This window comes from Pagrus pagrus (assembly GCF_965226575.1).
Source record: "Pagrus pagrus genome assembly, chromosome: 17".
Taxonomy (NCBI): domain Eukaryota; kingdom Metazoa; phylum Chordata; class Actinopteri; order Spariformes; family Sparidae; genus Pagrus; species Pagrus pagrus.
This window is the reverse complement of record NC_140201.1, coordinates 13,830,070-13,854,130: the sequence shown is the minus strand read 5'-3', so window position 1 is coordinate 13,854,130 and position 24,061 is coordinate 13,830,070. Positions and strand designations below refer to the sequence as shown.

General features: G+C 41.1%; 2 protein-coding genes across 2 annotated transcripts; one reads left to right on the top strand and one right to left on the bottom strand.

Moving 5' to 3' along the window:
• aunip (aurora kinase A and ninein interacting protein) lies at positions 1–2,501 on the top strand. The gene is made up of 4 exons (XM_084379864.1): positions 1–127; positions 341–442; positions 845–1,001; positions 1,142–2,501. The coding sequence occupies exons 2-4, from the start codon at positions 350–352 to the stop codon at positions 2,173–2,175; spliced, it is 1,284 nt and encodes a 427-aa protein (XP_084235990.1). The 5' UTR covers positions 1–127; positions 341–349; the 3' UTR covers positions 2,176–2,501.
• Positions 2,419–24,061, bottom strand: cap2 (cyclase associated actin cytoskeleton regulatory protein 2). The gene is made up of 13 exons (XM_084379863.1): positions 23,769–24,061; positions 18,564–18,673; positions 18,340–18,440; positions 16,286–16,363; positions 11,126–11,269; positions 10,429–10,514; positions 9,181–9,286; positions 5,088–5,277; positions 4,531–4,694; positions 4,306–4,429; positions 4,123–4,205; positions 3,676–3,819; positions 2,419–3,548 (listed from the first exon to the last, which is right to left on the bottom strand). Exons 2-13 carry the CDS (start codon positions 18,661–18,663, stop codon positions 3,465–3,467), a joined length of 1,404 nt encoding a protein of 467 aa, XP_084235989.1. The 5' UTR covers positions 18,664–18,673; positions 23,769–24,061; the 3' UTR covers positions 2,419–3,464.

Genomic DNA, 24,061 nt, shown 5'->3' with positions numbered 1-24,061 from the left:
GTCAAGGCGCCAGACTCAAACAAACGGTACCGAGGACGAATTTATGAACAAAAAGATAGTTACGTAAGTCAGACAAGTTTTAGTTAGTGCAAAGGAAAGTTGAAAACATCCCTGGACAATTTATGAGGTCAGTTCCAATATGATATAAACATTTGTATTATGAGGTGAACCTGAGAAACGTTAAAGCTATGATTATTAAATACCACCTACAACTAGCTGTTAGCAACGTTAGCTCACTGATAGCCAACACCAGTCTTAAAGCTTATAATTAGGGTAACATTTTGATGTGAATTAATAACAAGGAAAATCAACGGAAATAATTGTATTTAATGTATTTCAGATCGCCACCATGAAGACCTCTAAATCAGCACTAAAGTCCTCTGCTCAAGAGGAGTGTGGTGTGTGGTTGGACACTACGCAGCTGAAAGGAAGAGCTAAACAGGTAACTGGAAACTGGACTTAATGGCCTTTTTTCTACCTCTCAATAAAGCAGTGAATGTAGTAACTTGTACACAGTAGTACTTTATTTAATGTATTTTCATTTATTCAGTTCATTTCTCAGGGAAAGTGCATATTAATGAGCATTACTGTAAATATGCCAGAATTAGCCAAGAGGCTAGTTTTCCTCTGTAGACTCTGGTCAGGTATAAAGTTGGCAACCTAAAATCAAGAAACAAGTTTAAACAACAAACATGATGTAAGGTATGTCAGTTACAGTAAAAGCAGGACAAAGACATGGGCAGCAACATTAACATCAAGTATATCACTATATGTCAGTATCATCTTATCAGTCGCTGCCTAGTGTATTAGTATCTTATATTATTCTGCACATCTCATGTTCCAGAAACGACTCGCTCGTCCCATTTCTAAGCTGCTGAATCCTTTCGCTGGAGGTGGCGGATACAATTTGGCTGTGGCGCTAAACTTCACTCAGACCAAAGTGGAAATGCCAAAGACCAAACAGAGCGCTATATCAACCTTCTTCACAGCTCAGCGCAGGGGTAAGTTGCAAAATCTCTGCTGTCATCAGGTTGTCAAGACGCTTTCTTAGGAATATTAACATCTTCAGATGAATTGATGTGTATTAATTGACCATCCATATCTTTTGGTGTTAACATAATGCTTTTTTTTCTTCCAAAAGTTCTCAATAAGATGTCTACTTCTGAAGAGCCCAACATGGATCCAGTGCTGCCTCCTTCATCATCTGCCTCAAACACATGTGCCTTACCTGCACCTGCACCTGTGACGAAACGGAGACGTGAAATAGATCTTGACTTTGATAACTTTGAGCCTGGTGTTGATCATGAGTGGAAAAGTAAAAATATGCCTGAAGAAGCAGTGTGGCAGGAGCAGACAGCAAGCCATACACCTTCTCAAAAAATGTACCGTGAATTTGAGGAAGAGCAATTCAAGGAGATAAATCCACCACAGAGTAAGAGGAGGCTCACTATGACCTCCTATTTTCCAGGTGACAGTCAACCTCTTCCACAGGCGTGGAGTCAGGACCCACTGTTCACTTGTAGCCAGTATTCTGAAGGCGAATTTAACCTGACTGACCAGGAAAACACCAAAGCAAAGGACTTCAGTGACTCTGAGCCAAGTTTCTTGAACAGTCTCCAAAGTGAGGATGCCTTTGGTATTCACATGGATGCGGAAGCGAGAACCTCAACTCAAAAATCCTTTAAACATGTTGATTCTTCTCAGGTCGATGAGAAAGAAAACCGCAGCTTTTTGTCCTCCAAGTTGCCAAGAAAGCACTCAACGCTTCCTCATGTTGAACCTCTTTCAAATCATAAATGGACAAAACCAAAAACTCCATCACCCCGAAAACATATTCCTGTTCACCTATGGGAAAAGGCTGATAGAAATGATGGCCATGATTCTCAGTTTAAGTGGACAAAACCAAGTTACTCTCCTCTAAAAAAACGAGAACCACAGCAGTCATACACAGTGCCTGATGAGGACAGTCTGGCTGTACTGTTCACCCAGGACTCTGAAGGTTTCAGGGTGATAGCGCACAGAGGTCTGCAAAGCAGGAGTCCACTCAAAGATCAGAGTAACATCAGCATCGGGACAAGGAGAACTAGTGCTTACAAATCTTTGGTGGAGGAGGAAGAGGAAGACGAGATGCTCTTTACTCAAGACTCTCAGGGAAATCTGGTAATCAAACACTAACAGGAACCTATTTAAACTCTGAAGTAGTGGGAGTGTTATGTTGTTATTGTCTGGATTTGGATAATTACACTGGTATTATCTCTACTTTTGAATGGTTTTCCATGCTGACAGAGCTGAAAATATGTGACTGTCTTCTTACCTTTTTCCATCTGTAGATCTTTTGTATTTTCTTCCTGTTTTATGTTGGCTGTTATGCTTAAATGTCTTGCAAGATACAACTATCTTCTGCAATAACACCAACAACACTGAGGGTTTTGATTTTATTTGAAAAATGATACACAATTACATCACATTTTGTTCATGTAAATTAAAAGTTTTGAAAAGCATTAGTGGTGTATATGATCTTCTCCCTTATGCTGGTGCCATTTGCCCCATCTTAGTACAAAATAAGAGTGATGTACAAAGAGACTACAGGAAATGGGTAGGAAGGGCTCAAGTGTGATAGTAAGTGCTACTGTCAGTATTTTATTGTGTATTAATGCACTAGTCTACTTGATTTCTAATCAGAGAAATTAGTATCCAAGTGTTTAATTATTTTTGATCTAGTTGATTTAATGTCTCCTGACATTATTACACCCATCTGAGCTGACTGATTATACTTTACATACAGTATTATGCTACTAGCAAGACTGTGACACCTGCTGTTATTGCAAAAAATATAGTGAACAGTGCTCTAAAGACTTCACTCACTAATAAGTGCAACAGGTACTTTGTGACTACCATGCACTATACACATGTAAAGAGGTAACTAAGATACATTTCATTAGATAGAAAATATACCAAAATAGTCAAACTTAAGTTATTCACGTCTGCTTGGCCACTGAATTACTGTGTGTGTTTTGTAATCTTCAGCCTGTTATGTAGAATTGTGTGTTACTGCTGCTGTGGTCTAAATTGTGCTTCCGTACTCGTACAGTGAAACAACAGTAAATGTAGTACATCGATAATGGTATTCCAGAAAATATTTTGAAGACAAGAAGACCTTTGCTTATATTTCAACAGCTATATATTCTTACATAAATGCCTTTATTGCTATGGCACAGAAACGTAAGTAAGTGTAAATTCACTGTGTCTGTGGGGATGTGTTTCAAAGTGTTAGAGAGACATCATGAAGTCACGGATACAGAAACAACAAGTGGACCGAAAGCTAATCGGAGTATAAAATCCCTTTTTTTTTTAAATCTCTGAAACCCATGAAATCAGGTGGACAGAGAGATTATTTTGTTTTAAAATGAATGGTTATGATGATGATTGGTGTGCTTGTGGTGATGATGATGTTGAAGCATCAATCAGCCTGCAATCTCTGTGGGCTCTGTCACCAGTTTGGAGCCGTCCCAAACAGTCTTGAACTGCTCCGGTACTGGAAACTCTCTCTGCAGAACAACCACAAACATCAGCTGTAAAACAAGAACTTCAACACTGGATTAAAATACATTCAGACACCAGGAGAGAGAGTGGCCAACACAGCCCATCTCTTTGTCCCTCATCTCAAACACTCACAAAATCATCATCTCCTTGTGGTACCAGGATGTTCATCTCAGAGCTCTTGGCACTGACGATGTCACAGTTGAGGGAGTCCTTGCTCAGGTAGACCTGGCAGCCCTCTGTCTTGTTGATGGAGATGGTGGGAACTTTTCCCAATACCTATAAAAAGACATCTTGCAATTATTAACAGGCATGTGTGGCACAATATGCACTTTAAAGGGACAGTTCACCTCCAAATCAAAAATACATCTTTTTCTTTTTTGCAGAGTTTTGGAGATATCTGATGTAGAGAAACTCATAACTCCTACCAAACAATGTAGAGAACTGTTCCTTTAAGTAATAAAAAACATCAAAAACATTTTTTAGATAAAAAATATGTGATAAGCGACTCTTAAATAAGAACAAAATATATTGTGTGTCTTTTGAAGGCAACGTAATACCATCTTGTAAATGTCATCTCACCTGTATCTGAATTGATTTGGAGTTGATGATCTCCACAATCCCAACTACGTTCTCAAACACCAAACCCAGCTTCTTGCAGTTGTCTGGAGAGAGTCAACACATGTAGATTAAAGGAAAACATAATCAGAAATCATGGATTTAATCACAACACCAATGTTTCCAGTCTGCTTTCAGGCAGCTCACCTATGATGATGGAGTTAATTTTGCCCTTAACTTGCAGGGTGGAGTTGTTGCAGCTGAAGACGTAGGCCACTTGCTTCAGCTCCGTCTCCTCGATCACCAGGTCGTGTGCCTGCTCAAAGTTTTCCTGCAACACCAAGGGGACAGATCGTATCTATAATCTGTGACACTGGTTGTGGTGGAAAATACACCATTGTTCTTTGAAGAGATAGTAAACGTTTGACGTACCACCCTCCATTTCTTCCCCTCCAGCTCCAGCAGAGGGGGTCTTTTCTGGACAACTGCTCTGGGTGAGTTCACGTTCCCCGGAGACTTTGTTTTGACCGGTGTGGCTTGTGAACGCAGATTGGGGTTCTTATGGGTCTTCTTTTCATCTGATACATGCTTCAGACCTACAGAAAGAAAACATGAGTTGAAATTATTTATGCACATGCACAACGCCTTTTTAATTTACTTTAGTTTATTTAGGTTTTTTTGCATTGAAAAAGTCAACATTTAAGATACTATATTTAGTCTAATAAATTTCCAAATGTGCCTCAAAAATCCAACATATTTGATCCTATGTGTGATTCACTCCAAATTCACAGAAATATCACCACCTTCCTTGAACCTTCCTCTTCATCTTATTTCTCGTTGACAAATTACTGTAACCATGTCTATATTTCAGTGAGAGTGAATACCATCACCACAATTTATGACTATGGCTACATAGCAGAGGAAAAGAGTTGTGTTCTCTGTTCTCTTCTCATTATTTTAATCAACGTTCAGGTGTGGATTTAACCCACCTTTAGTGATGTCCATGCCCTGGTTGAGCTGGGCAAACAGTGCTGAGTGCTGGGCCATCGCACCACCCGCCTGAGGCTTGGGGTCATCATCACTGAAGACAGGAGGAGGGCCGGGGGGAGGAGGAGGAGGAGGAGGTGGTTGACAGGGAGCGTTAGGGGGGTCAAAGAGAGAGGGAGGAGCGATGGGGCCCTGGAGGGATGAAGAAAGTCAGATGTTAGATAGCGACACTGCATTGTGGCCTTGTGAGCTGAAATAATGAGAGAAAACCCAGCGGTGCCAGGTGTTTAGTGGATAGCAGCTGTAGTGACGAGTCTCTCCAGCAGGGGGAGTATTGCACAAGAAATATCTTTGCGCTTGGTGCCAATGATTCATGTCTTTTACAGTGGTTGGGATGTTCATGTAGTGTGAGGAGTAGAAGTACATGTAGATGAAATTAAACACTTTATTCTACGTTACTTTTATTTTGCTTTAAGTAGTTTTGAGGCTGTTGCTGTGAAACCATCTTATTTTCCTCTGTCTGTTTGACTTCATGGGTCACTTTAGTAATCTGCACCATAATTATAAATAAAGTTCTGTGGCTTTGAACAATGTTTGACCAAAGCAGTTTGAGTTCATAATCAGGCTAATCTGTCCAGTAAGTAGATAGTTGTCTCTAGTTCACCTGATATATCACAATGAATACCAGCTTTGGTTTAACTGATGAGCTGTGTACAGTAAAAGTGTATCGACTACCACAGTGAGGAGAAGCAGACACACATGCTGTCTGAAGATTTCGCACAGCTGCCACACACACACACACACACACACACACCTATCTCACTGGCTGAACTGTCACTTTACGCGCTTCTGAGTCCAGCTGAGACTACTTGACCTCTGACACGAGGCACATGTGTTGGGAATATCATTGCCGAACAATGCTGACCTGTTACACTAAATGGCTCAGCGCATACCACTGGATTAGAACCAGCAGCGTGCGCGAGCGCGTGCATGCAGGAGCATGTGTGCGAGTTTATGCACGGCTGTAAGACTGTCTGACTGCTTCTTTGTGTTCACGCCTCTTGCTGCTTGTGTGTTTCTGTGTTTATTACACAAACATGTTTGTATGAAACAGGAAACATGTTCTTGTTCCACTGTTGAGTGACAGAAACTCAACTGGCAACTATGTTAATAATTGATTAATTGAGTCATTTTCAAGCAAGAATTCTGAATTTTCTCTGGTTGCAGCTTCTCAAATGTGAAGATTTGCTGCTTTTCTCTGTGTTATTTGACAGTGAATTGAGAGTATTTGGGTTTTGGACTATTTGAGGGACAAATGAGCAATTTGAAGGCTTTACCTTGGGGTTTTTTAAGTTGCAATGGCCATTTTCACCATTTGATGATATTTTATAGACCAAACAATACATTTATTAATTGAGAAATAATCATCAGATTAATCAGTAGTATAAATTATGATTTGAAGACTTGTTGTTGCTGCTTTAGACTGTGTTAATTTCTTTTTTTGGACAAAAGTCACTCAAATTTTCTCCTCCAGAATGTATCTAACTGGTCAGAGGCCCATTGATTACTGGAGTGCAAAGACTGTTTCAATATTCAACAACTCAGCAACACAAATTGTTAAAAATACAGCATTCAAGAAGAAAAATCTTTATTTTCAACGGCAAATTGTTCTCTTGTTTTCAATTTCAGCCATGTTTTAATGCAATCTGAAGCACAGAAACTAGTGTGATTGGTAGCATGTGTATGTGTGTTTGTGTGTGAGCGTTTGTAAAGCCACCTCCATATGTCAGCCTGTGCATGTCACAGTATAAGCGTGTCACTAAACTCCTATCTGAGCAGCAGATGACGGCTGCGTTGAGCGCGGACCAGCCCTGCAGTTTAGGTTACGGCGCAGGCGGTGCGTGTACACAGACTCTTTGTCGGGTTTCTTCTGTGAAGAAAACCTCCATTCAAGTAAAAACCATGAGGACCACCTGTTAGTACCACACACTCCAGGCCTTGTAGGCACACACACTTCAGCTCTGTCGTCTGACAGCAGGGACAACAGCTGACACACACACAGCCACTGCAGCCTCTCGAGTTTCTGCATGGAGAGAACAGTTGTTGAGCATTAGCTTCAGCGAAGGTTTTAACTGAAGGGACACTTAAACGTTTTGGGAATATGCTTCTTTTCTTTTCTTTTCTTTTATTTCTTGCTGAAAGTTAAATGAGAAGATTGGCACCACTCTTGTGTCTTTATGGTAAATATGAAGCGCTTAGCTTAGCCTAGCACAAAGACTGAATGGGAAGAAAATAGGTAGCCTGGCTATTTCTAAACAGCCGTAACAAAATCTAAAGCTCAGTAAGTTTTTTTGTTTAATCCCTACAAAAAACGTGAGTGTGAAAACAACAATTGTCCATTTTATGTGGGATTATGTACCAGACTATTTCTTGGCTGGGACCAGTAACTTCCTGGAGTCTCTGCATGTTGCCGGCCCACTGCTCAGAGCCAACAAATAATCTGGCACATAATCCTTTGTAAAACCTCAATTTGTCGTTTTAACACTTCGTTATTTGTATGAATTCAATAAATGAGAATAATTAGCAAGCTTTAAAGGTGCTGGTAACAGGATTTAGTTACTGTTGGACAGATTGGACAGTTTCTTTGTTCAAATGTTCAAGTTGTTGCTTTCTCCTTAATGTGAAACTTTTTATGCTACTGTCTTGGCCAGGAGATTTTGAATTTTAATATTCCTGCACATTTTAAAAGTTGACTTTACTTGAAAAAAGTCAAGAAACCTCAGAATTATCAAGTAGGCTTTTAAATGTAAGTTGTACAAGCTCAAAAGTTTTTACAACTTACAATTATTAAGTAATTACATTACTTGGTAATGTTACGGTATAGTCAGATTTTACAGTTTGATAAAATAGAGGTTAAATAAATAGAATTAAAATAGTACAATTTTGAGGTACTTTATCATAATCTTTCCATATTCCTCTCCTTAAAACTAATCTGATATTAAATGTAGTATCAAAAGTACAAGAAAAAAATAATATTTCCATGTGTATATGCTCTATACTACTGGTCAATCAATTATCAGCAAATATTCTGCATTTTTCTGATTGTCAGAATCAAATATATACTTTTTTAAACACTTTAAAAATGCAGTACTTTGGCTCTGATTCAGAATGCATTCTGCAGAGTAACTTGCAACTAAGGTTATCAACTAAAGTGGAGTAGACTAAAAACATTTGCCTCAGAAATGTAGAGGACTGTAAGGAGAGGAATATGGAAAGATTATAATAAAGTACCTCAAAATTGTACCTAAGTACAGTACCTGTAAATGTACTTGACAGTGTATGCACATGGAGTACAGGGAAAAAAGGTTAACTGTCTGTGTGTGTTTCTGGCAGTAATGTAGAGTACAAGTCACAGTGTGTCTCCACTGTTGTTTCCCAACTGCTGGAAAAATGAAATAGTTTTCCCCCAAAGGCCGACATTTAAGATTACTGTCCGCGGTGGAAATGCAAATCAGATTTCAGGTTTATGTACAGTTACCACGTATGGCTATTACGAAAGTACTTTGATGGAAACGTCGCAGCGACGCCTCAATCAGATTTCCTTCAGTGAATAAGGATGAGAAACCCTTCGAGCTGACAAGAGAAAGGGGTCAAGTGTATGTTGAAGGATTTGGTTTCGAGCCATCATAATCTGTGGGATCTAGTGAGTGTGAGTGCTGAGGAGTCCCGGAGCAGACATCCATAAACAGAAGTGTGTGTGGGAGTGACGGGGGCTTGGGAGCTCTATGGAGAAACGCAGAGTGCAGCCGCCGGAGAGAAGCTCATTCATTCATTCATGTTCTCTGCAGCGGTTTATGTAACCGCCTGCTCCATAACTAAAAATGGAAGTGGACGCAAAAAGTTGGAGTTAATTTGAGCCCTGATGTAAAAATATCGAGGTCGGGCAAATGGAAACTGAATGACAACACAGCTAAGATAATAAACAAGTTGTTATGAGAGTAATTTGTTGTTTTCATTCTTATTCTTATAGGAGGATGGTATAAATGTGATAACAATAAAATGTTTAACAAATGAATAGATGCACGTTGTACTCACACTCTTACTCCACACCAGTCCTACAGTGTGGTGCTGTTTGATGAAGGCCTGCATCTCGGTCCAGATTGACAGGTAGGAGCGCACCCAGTCTACATGACGTCTGTCGCTGGGGGAAAAGGGGAGGTCGGTGAGAGGGGGAGACAAAGATATGAGATGAAAACAAAGGAGGATGAGGTTAGCAGTGAGGTAGGAAGGAGCAAAAGATCATAAAGACTAAACAGACAAACCATGCTGCAGTGATTTATGAAATTTAATGTATTATTTCATCTGTTACAGGCAGAAAGTATCCAGAGAAGAGTGAGGGCTGGGACAACAGAGAAGCAGCAGGGGGATAACAGCCAGAATATCTTCACATCTAATTCAGTGAATTATGGGTTAATTTCAACTAAACCACAGTTAGTGATCGTTGGAAAAGTGGTAAGATGTGTTTTTGAGTTTGAGTGAAGTGTGTTTTATGACGATAAAATTACTGTTTCTGCAAATGGAGTTTGCTTTTTTACTTTTTTTACATATCAAAATGCAGAAAAATGCTTGGGGTAATTTATAATTATTAAATTCCCAGTGAAGTTTATTATTTCAGTGTACTGATGTCACTTTGTTAATTGTCCAACTGTAAACTATCCTGCCTCTGTTACGTACATATCTTAGTCACAAGTATTTGATAGTCACATTTGCTGCGGTCACCGCAAAAATGTGTGCTTATGTTTATATTCTATTTATACAAGCATACCAGCTGATATATCAATATTGGATTTTTTAAAATCCCTAATATCGGCAACGGCCCTAAAATCTAGTATCGGTCGGGCTCTGGCCCGCATACAGGTCGGGTTCGGTCACGTCATATTTCATATCTATGTGCGTAGAACAATGACGCGTAACAGTCATCTACACTGTAAATGTTTATAATTAGGATAAACAGGCAAGCTGTAACCATGGTAACAACTGTGTCACATAAACTGCATCAGACCCGAGTCGGGTTCGGACAAAGTTTCCCTTTAAATATAACTATTAAAATAACTCTAATTTAACTGCGTTACAACTAAGAGATACTAAGATATACACACCTCAAGTAAGTTTGCTTATTCACTTTCATACTGAACAGTAATGGCTGTCCAGAATGTTAATGAAACATATATACATTCATACATTTCCACAAACACAGGATCATACTTAGTCCACAATCTTCGGTTTATCCTCCAGTGACAGGTGCACTTACTGTGAAGAACTTCACCGATATACAGTACTTACGTTTCCTTGTAGTCCTTCAGCACTCTGTTGGTGTAGAAGGTGGCAGCATCATTCATCTCCTTCACATACGGACCCGGCTTCTGACTCTGAGGGAGATTAAAAAGCTCATTAGAAATCACTTATCTCATTGTCACTGTGAGGTCCAAACTGTCGTATACAGACCTTTGGGAAGGCATCTGACTATCAGCACATTTGTCTTCATTTGAGAGTTAAAAGCAGAAAAGCTCACAGTGACATAGTGAAGACCTGTGGAGGAAAAGTGCCCCCGTGACAGGAGCGAACACTGACCAGAGCTCCGGAGGTTTTTTCTACACAAGTGGAAAAGCTTTGATCTTAATCTAAATGATATTCATCCCCAAACTTAGAAGAAGAGATTTAGTTCTGATGGGAAACAGATCAAGAAAAAGACAGATAGCGGGACGAATACTGTTTGTTGTTGAAGGGAGAAAAAAGGTAAAAATAGTAGACTGTGCTTATGATGCCGTACTCATCAGTCTGTATCCAACATTAGAATAGTTTCTGTTTTTCATTTTAATTTCTGTGTTATAATATTATAATATTTTTTCATAAGGAGTTTGAGTGCCTATATATATGTGACTGTGTGCTTTTTTTGTTTCTAAAGGCAAATACACATCATCTTATGAGTGTTTCCCCGTATACATTTGTGTTTTTGTGTGTAATTTGCACTGTTCCTCACCACAGCCACCCAGCCTAGAGCGGGGATGCTCTCGCTGACGGCCGACAGGTGATTGAAGAGGCTGCTGCCGCGGTTTCGTTCTCGGAAGCTCTGGATCTCCTGGATGTGATCGGAAATTGGCTTCAGCAGGTCCTGGAGCTCCATCTGCAGAAGAAAAAGGAGTTAGATGTAGAGGAGCATGCATGATGATGAAAGAGATATAGGGAGCGTTGGAGCCATACAGCCAGAGTGGATAACTTCTTTAACATGCAGGATTTAACTAAACATGTTCCAGATACTTTTGATTTTACAACCCCAGCCCCCTCTGCCTGCCCACCTAACCAATTTTATTAGCCAGAGCCTTTTTCCATCAAAACATCCAGATCTCAGCAACAGTATAGCTCGTCTCCCAGCTCTCAGTTCTCTCGGCTCCCCTCCCCATCACTCCATTCCTACAAACATTCCTCGGTTCACGGGGAGATCCCTCTGGCCTTGTAAGGCATACCGCTCCTCCAGTGTTTACAGTTTACCTACCATGCGCCTGCACTCACATAGATTCAGGAACACAGTGTTTCATCGGCGAATATCTGCTGCAGCTTTCTTGTTATGATCTGCAGTGAACTGGCTGCTATGAGAAACATTTATTGTTAACGAGCTGTGGCGTGAGGAGATGAAGAATAAACTGCAGGACGGCGCTCTGATGTTGGAGTAGCACATTGATTACACGCATCAAGATAGCGTGAGCGTACATAAACATATCTGTTCTTATTTTTGTGCATTTTTTGGTTTAAATGGATGTCGTATATTAAAAAAAAAATCATGGATGTCGGCTCCTGTCAATTTTCTGCTTGCGTGCACAGCAGCAATAAAAACAGAAGTAAGCTTTTCTCCTTTTTTTCAAACAAATTCTTCCCCCAATCAGCTGCACATGATCTCCATAAGCTGAGATAGACGCTCCTTTCTCTGCTCCTCCGGCTTCTCACTAAATCCAGCTGAAATCTGTGTGCGAGCAGCTTTGAAGCAACATATCTCCAAAACAGATCACGCACTGCAAACAGAGATGTGCTGTGTTGGTGAGTTGGACAGTAACACAAATTGTGTAAATGATGAATCACAAAAATCATATTAGGTGATTGTTCCATCAGCTCTCTTCCTCCTTATTCAGTCTATTCTTTTAGTTTTCATTGTTTGTCTATTATTCTGCTGTTCCGATAATTGTTTTCAAATGATCGATTTGTTGTATTGTGTTTTCTGAAATGTTGCTGTGTTTTGACCTTCAGGGCCACTGTAGGTTTTTCTATAAATGTTAAAAAATCATGAAAATTGCCCGTCATGGAGTCCCACAGCCCTGAAAAAGAAATGTCCGACCGACAGCACAAAATCCCTAAAAGTCCTATCACATATGACAAAGAAAAGCATTAAATCTGCACATCTGAGCGAAACATGTACGGCATTTTTTCTTGAAATCAAAGACTAAAAAAAAATCCACAATCTTTGAATTGACTAACTGATTAACCAACTAATCATTTCAGCCATTCAACTTATGTGAATATTAATAAAGAGCAAGGACAAGTCCTCCAACGATTGATTGCGTTAATAAGAGATGTCAACAACAACAAAAACAACAACAACAACAACGTCATCATGTCTCTCACTGAAAGCATGACTTGTGTTCTGTGAGTCTGAGTTTGGACTTCCACTCCTTCTATCAGGCTGCACAGTGATGCGAGAGACAGATATATGGACTGAGACGGAGCAGAGAGAAGAGTTAGAGGGTGCAGACGGGACGCATTCAAAAAGAAATACTTTAGCTGTATTCCCAAGTGCACCGTAACATGTAAATGTTCATCGAGTCAGAACAGGAGCGAGAGTCAACATTTCCATGTAGGACCCGTCAGCAACTTGCCAACAATAACAGCCATGTTCCTACTGTAAGCAAATAAATCTACATCAGTCTGATGTATGGCGGTGTTACATAGATCACCTCTCAGAAGATCCATGTGATGATTATACTGTATGAAAATCAAACCAAAAAAACAAGCAACAGGCAAATATTCTGCTTACTTACATTAAAACAGCTATGAATACAAGAAATATGGGCTTTTTTCATTTAAATTCAATTAATTTTATGTGTCACAGCTCTTCTCTCTAAACTAAATGTAACTAAATGCTTGTTGTCAGCTTAGCTTTCAACTTTGTTGTTACTTTCTTGTCTAGACCTAGATAAGAAGCTTGCTACCACTTTAAGGTTTATACACGTATAAAATAAAAAAGTTACATCCGGCAGCTAGTAAGCTTTGGTTAGCATAAAGACTGGAAACAGGGGCAAACAGCTACCTAAGCTCAAAAGCAACTCTACAGGTCACAAACATATTATATCTTGTTTGTTTAACCCGTACAAACACCAAAGTGTAGCCTACAAACAACAAGTTGTGGTTTCACGGGGGGTTACGCTAGATTTAAAAACCTCACTGAAAGACAGTGAAAGCCACAGAATCAGTCATGATGCAATAACTCTGTTGTACATACAAACAACCGAACAAACAAAACAGTCTATAGGAATAATTTATTGCCAAGTTAGATGAGAGGAGTGAGTAACGACGGAGCAAATTATAGGCAAGTACAGCGGAGCCTAATGGCGTCATACTGTTGGTGTGATGATGACTCACTGCCAGATGGGGCAGGCAAAAGTTCCCCACTGCAGGTTTAATTCAAAACCAAAACAGCTCTTTAAAGTCATACAGCATTATGAAATGTAATCGCTCACTGATACACCTTTGAACTACACAGATCTGAACTGAGCTGAACAAAAACATTTGAATCAGCAAAGTGATTTGTAATTTCCACCCGCCCCGCGGGCAGTTCTCAGTCTACCACCCAAAAAAAAAGCTCAAAATGCAAATGTACATACAGTATGACTACATGGATGGGAAGTCTGAGGCAGGCAGACAGAAAGAGAACGAGCCGACAAAAGGATCAAAAATGTCGGCTCGCATTATTTGATGGGCAGCGAATGTGCTCAGTGTGTTACAATAGCACAGCGTCCAAGCCTTGACTTCCTATACAAGCAGTGGATCAAAGGTGGAGAGTGGAGGGCGACAAGCTGTAGGAGGGTTTTTTAAAACTGTGAAAGTCTACAAACTGCCAGAACCAACAGCACGGACACGAAAAACACACACTCGCACACATCAAGTTAACAGGCCAACTAGAGGTCACATGAGAGAGAGAGGCTCACTTTCTTTTGCTCTCTCTCTCTTTGTCTCATACTTTATCTAACTCTCGCACACACACACACTTTCACACACGCTGACAACAGGCTCAAATATAGAACATGCCCATAAAAAGTCAGAGAGCACAACAGGGCTGTGATGCAGAGAAAGGCCAGAAGTTTGTGTGTGTGCGTGTGTGTGTGTGTGTGTGTGTGTGTGTGTGTGTGTGTGTAGCACTGGCCAGAGTCACACACACTTTTGTCCCTCGGTCTGATCTGTATTGTGGACTACAGATATAGACATGAATGAGTCAGGTCAGATGTGCGTGTGAGTGATTGTGAAGGTTTTTTAGGAGAGGAGTTTTTATCAGTGATTTGTGTGTGTTTGCTGGAATCCAGTGTGCATGTGTGTGTGTGCGCACTGAAGGGTTATAGGTCATGTTGTTGTATATATTGAACCGATGTCCCAACCTTGCTATGCTACAGCAGTCTCAGTTCCATTAGCTTTAAAGCTGAACCAGCAAGAGCAAACTCGATTTTGAAAGTATCCGACGGGAAAAAAATCCCCCAGGCAAACCACAAATCAAGCAACCATGAAGATAACACAACCTCTAATTACTTCACTTTTAAACCTGTTAGCAGTCCTTTCACTGCACATGCCTACTAATTAAACAACGAATGAATGATAATAAAAACGTTTTTATTGTTCAAATACGTTTTAAAGAATATCTTTGCTTTTTAAGTCTCAGTTCAAGTCCTCATTTTTGTAACTTGAGTCCAACTCTTTAATCTCAGTCTTCAGCTCCAGTAGATAACGGTTTAGTGTAGCATATGGCCTAAAACCAGAGATGTGTTTGTTTAAGTACATATTTGGAAAGGACTTAATGGGAGTTCACTGAGTCCTTTTTCGTTCCGTTTTCAGTGTTTAGTTCAGGGTTTACCCATTTGGCTGAATATCATCTCCTCTTCCTCTCTTGGGTCTGTCCCTCTCTGTAAAAAACCCCTCACTCTTTCCTTGTTTGCATTTCTGACAATCACTGAACACTCTTTTCACCGCCTCTCAACCAATGACCTGACAGATAGGGAGTAATCACTTCCTGGTGAGCTCTGTGGACCCTGTCACACACACACACACACAACACAAACAGAAGGCCAATGGGATGATATCATATCAGCTCTCTCTCTCTCTCTCTCTCTCTCTCACACACACACACACACGGACAGCTTTCTCTCCCACCCCCCTTTCTCTATACGTGAACATGTTGGGAATGTGTTGTATTAGCGTTTTCTTAGTCAAAGAGCAGCATAATCCCTCTGTGAACGGGCCGGCCTGCTGGGGAACACAGGAGGGGAGGACGCAGACTGTCACACAGCACTGAGATACTGTTCATTCCTCTGTCCGGCTGCTGTTTAATGATCCGATGCAATTCGTAACTGAATGTCATGAGAGCTGCTCCGTGAATCACCTGCTGCTGTTAACTGAACAGTTTTTGTGCAACTGAGCTGTGAGCGGAAACAAAAACAGCAGCAGCAAATCATAAATATGCTGTCAAGTCTCATGATATGATCATTGTGATTTCTGTTGCTAACAATGAACCATTAAATAACCTCCAGTGTTGTTTTAGGGGACATTTGTGTAACTTTATTCATGGGTCAAGAGGAAATGAGGAGAGAGAAAGTGAGACTGAGAATGAGACGCAACAAAGATCTTCGTGGTCCATGATCTTGGATAAAATCCTCTTAAAGTTCTTTGATTGATTAATCGTAGTCTGTAAATCCTACACAATGGACCTTTAGCTTTATTAGCGACATTTCGACCATTTACAGGTTTACCTCAGGCAATAACCACGGGATACCCTGATACTCTTCATATTGCAAGACACCTGGCCTGTGCTACTTAAGCCATCAGCGTGACAAAGTGTATCACGAGTGACTGTATCAGCTGTCCATCAGTAGGTCTCAGTGTGTTGTACCTCTGCAGGTTCCTGGTGCGTGGCAGCCATCTTGAGGAAAGTTCTCTGAGTCTGCAGGGCCTTGTTCACCATCTCCGCCTGTCGATCATAAAGACAGGTAGGTTAGGATCACAATACACGGCATATTTTAGTGATGCAACAAGCAGCATGTTACTATAATGCGTGTGCTGGACATAGTTAATGTTACAGTGCCAGTGTAACGTTACTTCATTGTCTTTTATTTACACTTTACTGTGTTCTCTCACGCCAATGGAAATCAAGGCAGTGAATCTGTCCATCTTAAGACAGAAAAAAGTATAGCACACGCACATATGCACACGTGCACACACACACACACACACACACACACACACACACACACACACACACACACACAGTGGGTTAGTCCTGGCCAGCTGTGTCCTGTGTGTGTCTGAGACCTCCAGTTGCGGGCCAAGGGAACCACCATGGAGGCTTTGTCCATAAAAGGAGCTCTGCAAACTTTAAGAAAAGTACCTCTGGCTCTCTCTCACACACTCACGCACTCCCCCTCCTCCTCACCCCGCTCAGTGATGGGACACAGAGATAGAAATATGCTTTCAAGGTAGAGAGAAAGAAATACAAGCATTTTGCTGTCATTTTCTCTCTCTGCTTGCCTGTACTTCTCTGTTTTTGGTGCACTTCTTGTTGTTTTGGATTTATTCCAAGGACATAGCACAGCTATTACTGCCAACTGGTTTGTGACGAAACACACTAACAGTCCTACTGGGAGCACGGGTCATTACCAAGTAAGAAAAGGTACTCCACTCACAGTCTGATTAATGAATGTAAGGCCAAAGATCAGCCATACTCCCATCCCTGGCTTTGAAGAGGACAGGAAACTTTTCAGTCACACACACACACACACACACACACACACACACACACACACACACACACACACACACACACACACACACACACAAGAACAAACCTCACTGCCTATCAACTACGGACCATAGACCTCCCATACGCATCACTTTATCCTTTAGCTTTCCATATCTTAGTGGGATCTAAAGTGGGACAACTCATGTTTGTTTATAAATGTGTCCAGTAAAGGTGGGCACAGAGAGACTGCACCTCTGTATCCATCTGTAATCCCTTTAGAGAGGAGTTTGACTAATTACAAAAGAGCTTTTCTACACAATCTACCGGCATACTAACCGCCAGATGGTTTGTTACACAGCACCGTGTGGAAAGGCACTTCTTGAAAGTGTTTTAAAAAGAAAAGGCACTGGGCAGGTGATTGGACAAACCATCTATCCATCACCGTCTAACTTCAACCTTACAGAAGTCAGTTGGGTTTCCATCGAGAAAAGCCTTTCCATTACATATACTCTATAGTTTTACCCTAGCCTCTTCAGGATACACCATTGTTGTCGGATGCTTCTCTGGCCGGCCGTCACACCTAAACCCTGCCCGACGCTGCCAGTAGTTCCTTAAAGGATGCTGATTGGTTCAACACCTGTGTGCGTTTGGCCTCAAGCACATAGCCAAGTCCAAGATGGACTTGCAAATCCAGCTGCCTCGTAAGGTAACATCCACACCAAAGTATAAAAGATTGTTATAGTAGATTTTCTAGTTAGCAACATGACCTTTCCCTTTGAAAGACTCGGGACTTGATACACTGGTAGTCCTCATGAAGAGTGAACTGAGCTCTGTGTGTAAAACTGTAGGAAAGCTGCTTTAAAAGACGATGAATAGTTGCTTTTTCTTTCCCAAAAGTAGACTGAAATACCTGAAACCTTAAGACAAAGGGCGTAAAACTGCAAATGAAAGCAGTTTAAATATTTTTTTTGGTCTGCCATCTTCCTCTCAGGCCAGCAGCTTGTATGTTGTATTACGAGTTAAAACCCCAGGCAAAAGAAGTAAAAAAAACACTCGCTGAGACTCGTTAAGCTCATTGCTCTGAGTGCAAAGACATAACTGAAGACGACTCAGGACTGTATCAGCATTTTGATGAACGCCTCTCTTCTCTCTCTCATCTGGATTCTGACAGCCGAACAGCAAAAGGACACTGTTTAGAGACAACTTACGTGTTTCTCCACCTCGCCTCCTATAGCTCGGCTTTGGTTCAGGTAGTCTGACACTGGACCTTTCAGTACGACGTCAAAGGCCTCGACACACTGAGACGAACCTGGAAACACGGGGACAAATCACAGCCTCTTTAGCTCGATATTTTATGACTGAATGGAATAAAGCCATTTTTTTCTTGAGCTCCCAAACCTCTGGGTTAAGTATTACTGAAGCACAGACTTGCCTCCATCGATGCCGTTGACACAGCCTCCGTTAGCCATGCCGCTCTGCATCTTCTCCAGGCGAGTCACAGCTCGCTCCAGCCGCTCCATTAAACCTTCCATGGTGACAAACCTAGAAACAAAAGCAGGAGTGGTTTCTTAGCTTTACTGTGACCTTTTCCAATCTTAGGCTGGTGATCATTTTATTATTTCAGAGAAACTGAGATCAGAACCTGGTTAGCATTCATCTTTCTCACCCTGCTGCTCCCTGTTTTCAGAAAGCTGGCCCTTGTCACGACAGAGTGAAACTAAATGTAGCCAGTGCAGTGGCATTTATATAAACATAGTCTCTGTTTGAGCTGTCTTGGCCCTCTGCCACAGTCACAACCTCATGAACCTATCACACAATTGGATTAAGGAGGGACAGAGAGCGGAGTTGGGCTGAGAGGAAAGTTTAGAGAATTTAGTGCAGTGGAAAAAAATGAAAGAAATGCTGGGAAAATACCTGATGAAGTATACAGCAACTTCAGATACAGATAAAATGAAAACAGGAAACAAAAATGTAATTAATATTTACAGACAAGATGCAAAACGACAAACTTGTGAAAGAATCCCAAAAACCTTTAAAACAAACACAACTTTTGTACAGAAATAAGTTTCCTCAAACCGGTCCGGTTTTTTTGCCATTGTACGCTTCTGCAGAACAAGATCATGCTGAAACTTTGTCTCTTTCCTGCATTATTCTAATTATTCTGGTTCACGCAGGTTATTACAGCCAGTTTTTAAGGTTTTCATCTTCTTTTTCCATATTTTGGGAACGGTGATGTGACTTTGGGAGTCACTGGCGATCAACCTATTCGGTCGCTTAGGTGTGGGTGTAACATGATCAATTATACAGCAGTAACACATGAAACAGAGTTAAACATTTACTACAACATGTAGTATTAACATGACAACATGTTAGGCCTCCAGAGTCAATATGTGGATGTGTGAGACTCACTTTCTGTAGCCCAGTGTTCACTTTTGTGGGTCCTCCCTATATATGATGTCTCCTGTTTTAACTTTGACCCTTTTGCCATCAAAAATCAATCACAATGCACAAAGCGCAAGTCCCCACTGGTTACATGAGGATGTGCTGGTCTGGTTCCCTACCAGTTTAAACTTCAGGCCTACAGTCCGTATGTTTTTGTATCAGAGTAACTGTATCAGATCACCTGGTCTGACGCTGATGAGGAGAGAGTGACCTCGCTGACCCTGGATATTCCCCCTGATGACATTTTCACATGTTAGCACAAACAACTCAGGTCATTAAGGGATGAGACACTTTGGTCAAGAAGCGAAAGTAAATGTTCTGCCGCCGTAATATTACAACATACATCACTGTATAGACCGAACCCAGAGGTGCAGACAGTATTGACAAGGTAGGCTCATTAGTAACAGGTAAACAAACCTCCAGCTGTCATCGAATGCCACTGAAAAACAATGGAGGCAGCTGTACAGAACGTATCGTGTCTCTTTAACACTGACCAGCCATATGCATCACCATGAGGCAATGCAGGCCTGTATCCAATATGTATAATCAACAGACTGGAATTCAATCCAGCAGCCCACTGCATGTTTACGCAGAGTCCTGCGAGGTAACACGCACTTTCTAATCTGACACCTGCTACCTTCACGCCCAACACACACTCGGGCGGTGTGAGTTATAGCCTTGTTATATTTGCTTTACAAATGATCTATAAACAACACAATGAGGCTCTGCACCAGTATGACAGCTATGTTGGCTGGATTGTGTTCCCTGTCTGTAATCTTTGTAAATTATGTCTAGTAATTATGTGCTGTGAGCAGCAAACCAGTCCTGATGGGCGCCATCGAGTCATCTCTCTGGAGAAAGTTCTCAGCACTGCCAGATGCCTGTTGCAGCACTCAGCTGCTATTTCTGCTCTCTGGGTCAAAACAACTCTTGGGCAAGACCTGAATCCTGGAGAGCTCAATGTAGGTTGATCGTGTGCAGCAAGTCACATATAAAGCAACAGAGTTAATTCTCAGGGACAAAAATCTAAATGTAGCTGGTATCTATGAGTACAATCTGATGTGGTTAAAGGGGACTCTGTGGCGTTGGCAGAGGTATGCGTTCTACTAAGTGGCATTCTAGTATTTTATTTTTGTGGCTTACCAAATGTTTTTGCCCGCCCCACAAGATAGCCCTGTATATATGAAGCATTAACCAGATGTTTCCTGGCAGCGAAACCAAAAGAAAAACAACAAAAACGACATAATTTCATATTGAATAAATCGCTCAATAAATAGCTGAATGTCATTAAATGCACCAAAAAATACTATCAAAGTTAAACTTCGTGTTCAATAAATTGTCTGCTAATGCTTTAAAGGGCAGTTATAAGCTTTAATGACAAGAACTTTTAGGTTGCCAGGTTGTGGAAAGCCCTCTTTAGCTGGTGTTTATTCTTCTGGAGAACACCTGTCTTTTTTTAACAGCGTCTGGACCAAAATAAATCTTACAAACAGTATATTAACATCTTCAGACTTGAACATTTGCTGCTTTTCCTTGTTCTACATTACAGTAAACTGAATATCCGTAAAGTTTCAAGCCTGACCACAGCCAGCATTATTAATGGGCGTGGTCTGAAACGCCCTCTGTTGAATCTGTAAGAACATCCAACAGTGATGTCACAGGATCCTGTAGTTCACCTGTACATCACTGTAGCAAGGTGAGAAGTTAAGCCACTGTAGGTGAAAACACAATTTTTAGTGAAATTACTCTTAAAAGACATCATCCTTGGAGAAATCACGATGTTTTGGGGGGTATTTAATGATGTTTTATAGACAAAATGATTGATTCATAGAGAAAATAACTGACATAATCAATTTATACAGTGCTATGCTTGTAGCTCTTAATTCTATACATAAATAGAGCACAAAGAGTCAACAACTGTATTTGCTCGTGTCCAAAACACTTAATCACTGTCTCGCTTAATAATAATGTTAAACTTTGTTTGAAAACCGTGAGACAGAAACAGCCAGCGTCTGCTCTGACTGTATTGTCAACCAGCCAAACTCTCCATGGCAATGCAAAGACCCGGCCAATGATGCTCTTTCAGCTTTTCATATACATCACAAAAAACTGGAGGGGAACAGCCAGACTGAGCAGCAGTAGTACAAAGACGTAACACAGACAAACAACAAAATGCAGTTGTATCAAGCAGACTTTTTCTGGATTTTAGCTCCCAGCAGATGAACAGATTCCTGCCTCTGTTCCTGCAGACAGGTGGGCAACTGTCAGCCACATAAAGACCCGACCAACAGCTGAGAAAGCACACATGCTCCTGCTGTGGAAATATATTACTGACTTCACCCTGACCTGCATGTGTCTCCTGAGCCCTCTGGACTGGTATCTGATCTTTGGGGCTATATTGGGCCACAGCCTGCTGTTTGCTGCTATGGACCTACTGTAAGATATCCTAAAGTCTTAATTAGCTGTACTGTACCTTATGAAGACAGTCAATCTTTGTAAATTATGTAAATAAATGCTTTACTTGTATAGTGCTTGATGATCTACTGAATATATCGTGGTTAAGACTGAATGAAAAAAGCTATGAAATCAATGAAATATTGGCCCAAAGTGGTTGAATAAGACCTCAGGTTAGCAACAACTCTGATGTGTTTGTCCGACAATTATTTTCATTGTTAATCAATCAGTTGTTTGGTCTATAAAACGTCAAAAAATGGAGGAAAATGTCAATCAGTGTCTCCCAAAGATGACATCCTCAAATGTCTTGTTTTATCCACAACCCAAAGATATTCAGTTTACTCTCATTGAGGAAGAGAGAAACCAGAACATATTCACATTTAAGAGGCTGGTATAAGAGAACTGTGACTGTTTTTTCTTTAAATATTACTCCATTACTACTATAAACCAATAACCATATAATATCTGACAATTAATAGATTAAGTGATGCAGATCTAGTGTTTATAGGTTTCTGAGAGGCCGTTACTCCTGTGATCAGTCGCCTCAAGGTCCCGTTAGTTACCATCATATCTTCATCTTCATCAGTAGATGTACTCATTTTCATTTCATGTATTTTTTTCTGAGCACTAAAGCACTTCCTGTCCAAGTGGAGTTAACAAGTGAAAGTTAAGTTTAAAGGGACAGTTCACCCCAAAAATAACAATCTAGTCATTATCTACTCAACCCGATGCCGATGGAAAGTCAGGTGAAGTTTCGCAGTCCACGAAACATTTCTGGAGCTTCACAGCAAAACAGTGTTGCAGCGTTCTCCTTAACAACTGAAGTAGACGGGGACTCGGGGGATTGATTTGAAGAGACACTCGTTTTTAAGCCGACATCTTCACCGCAGCTGCCGAGCTAAAAGCGTTAGCACACACCCCGTCTGAAGTGGCTGCATGAGCTTCACAGTGCGCCAAGGGTGTGAATATTGACTTTTTAAAAAAAAAAAAAAAATTGGGGTCTCTGGGCTTCTGGACACTTGGGTTACACTGGACAAGCTGTCTGGAGCCATTTTATGTTTCTTTTCGGTTGTGTTTTTCTCGTCCACTTCAGTTGTTAAGGATGAAGCGATTGTTGTGCTGTGAAGCTCCAGAAATGTTTTGTGGCCCATTAAACTTCACCTGACTTTCCATCAGATGATGACTGAATCGTCATTTTTGGGTGAACTTATCCTTTAACTAAAGTTTAACCCAATTTTTCAGCCAGCATGGAGGACATTTAATATAATTACAAGCTTCAAAAGCCACTAAATGGACCTTGAGATGGGATTGTTTTGTTTTTAATCTATAGTTTTTATATTATGGTCTGTAACATTAACAGGCTGTTTACACTCATACTGGCTGATCACAGGTGCTCATCACTCACTCAACCCAAAGGTGTTCGCGCGTCATCCTGATAAAACATGACATGGCAGTGGCATCCTGACAAAATCTGATGAGTCACGGTCTGCGCCACACAACATCACCGTTACCCCAAAAAGACAAAGGAGAAGCTGTAAAATCAGAACAGTGTGCTCTTGCACTGCGCCACATCCATGCCAAGTGTAGTAAAGCATGGCGCACAGGAAGCAGGTGAAGATGACTGTGTTTGGACATTTCTGCGCACGGACACCCCCCACCGCAGGACACCATCGTCTCCGCCCCATGCAGAGGATTAACTAAACTTGACATTCATTGAGAAAGTAAAAAAGAAACACCTTACCTCCCTCCTCTGGTCCGCGGTGTATTTCTGTTTTGTTGGGATTGTCAATATCCCGTGGACGGTCGTGTGTGTGTGTGTGTGTGTATGTGTGTGTGTGTGCTGCTGCCTGCGGTCCCCTCCTGCCTCCCCGCCCCGTCACTCAGCTGCGCACAGGACCGACACTCTTCCGGGATGTCCTAATTAAGAAACACGGTGAACCTCAGAGCCTCACAGCCTGCAGGACCAGGACCATGACTCAGTGCCGCAGTCTCTCCTCTGGGGCTGCTTGCTCGCAGGCAACATGGCAGCCTCAG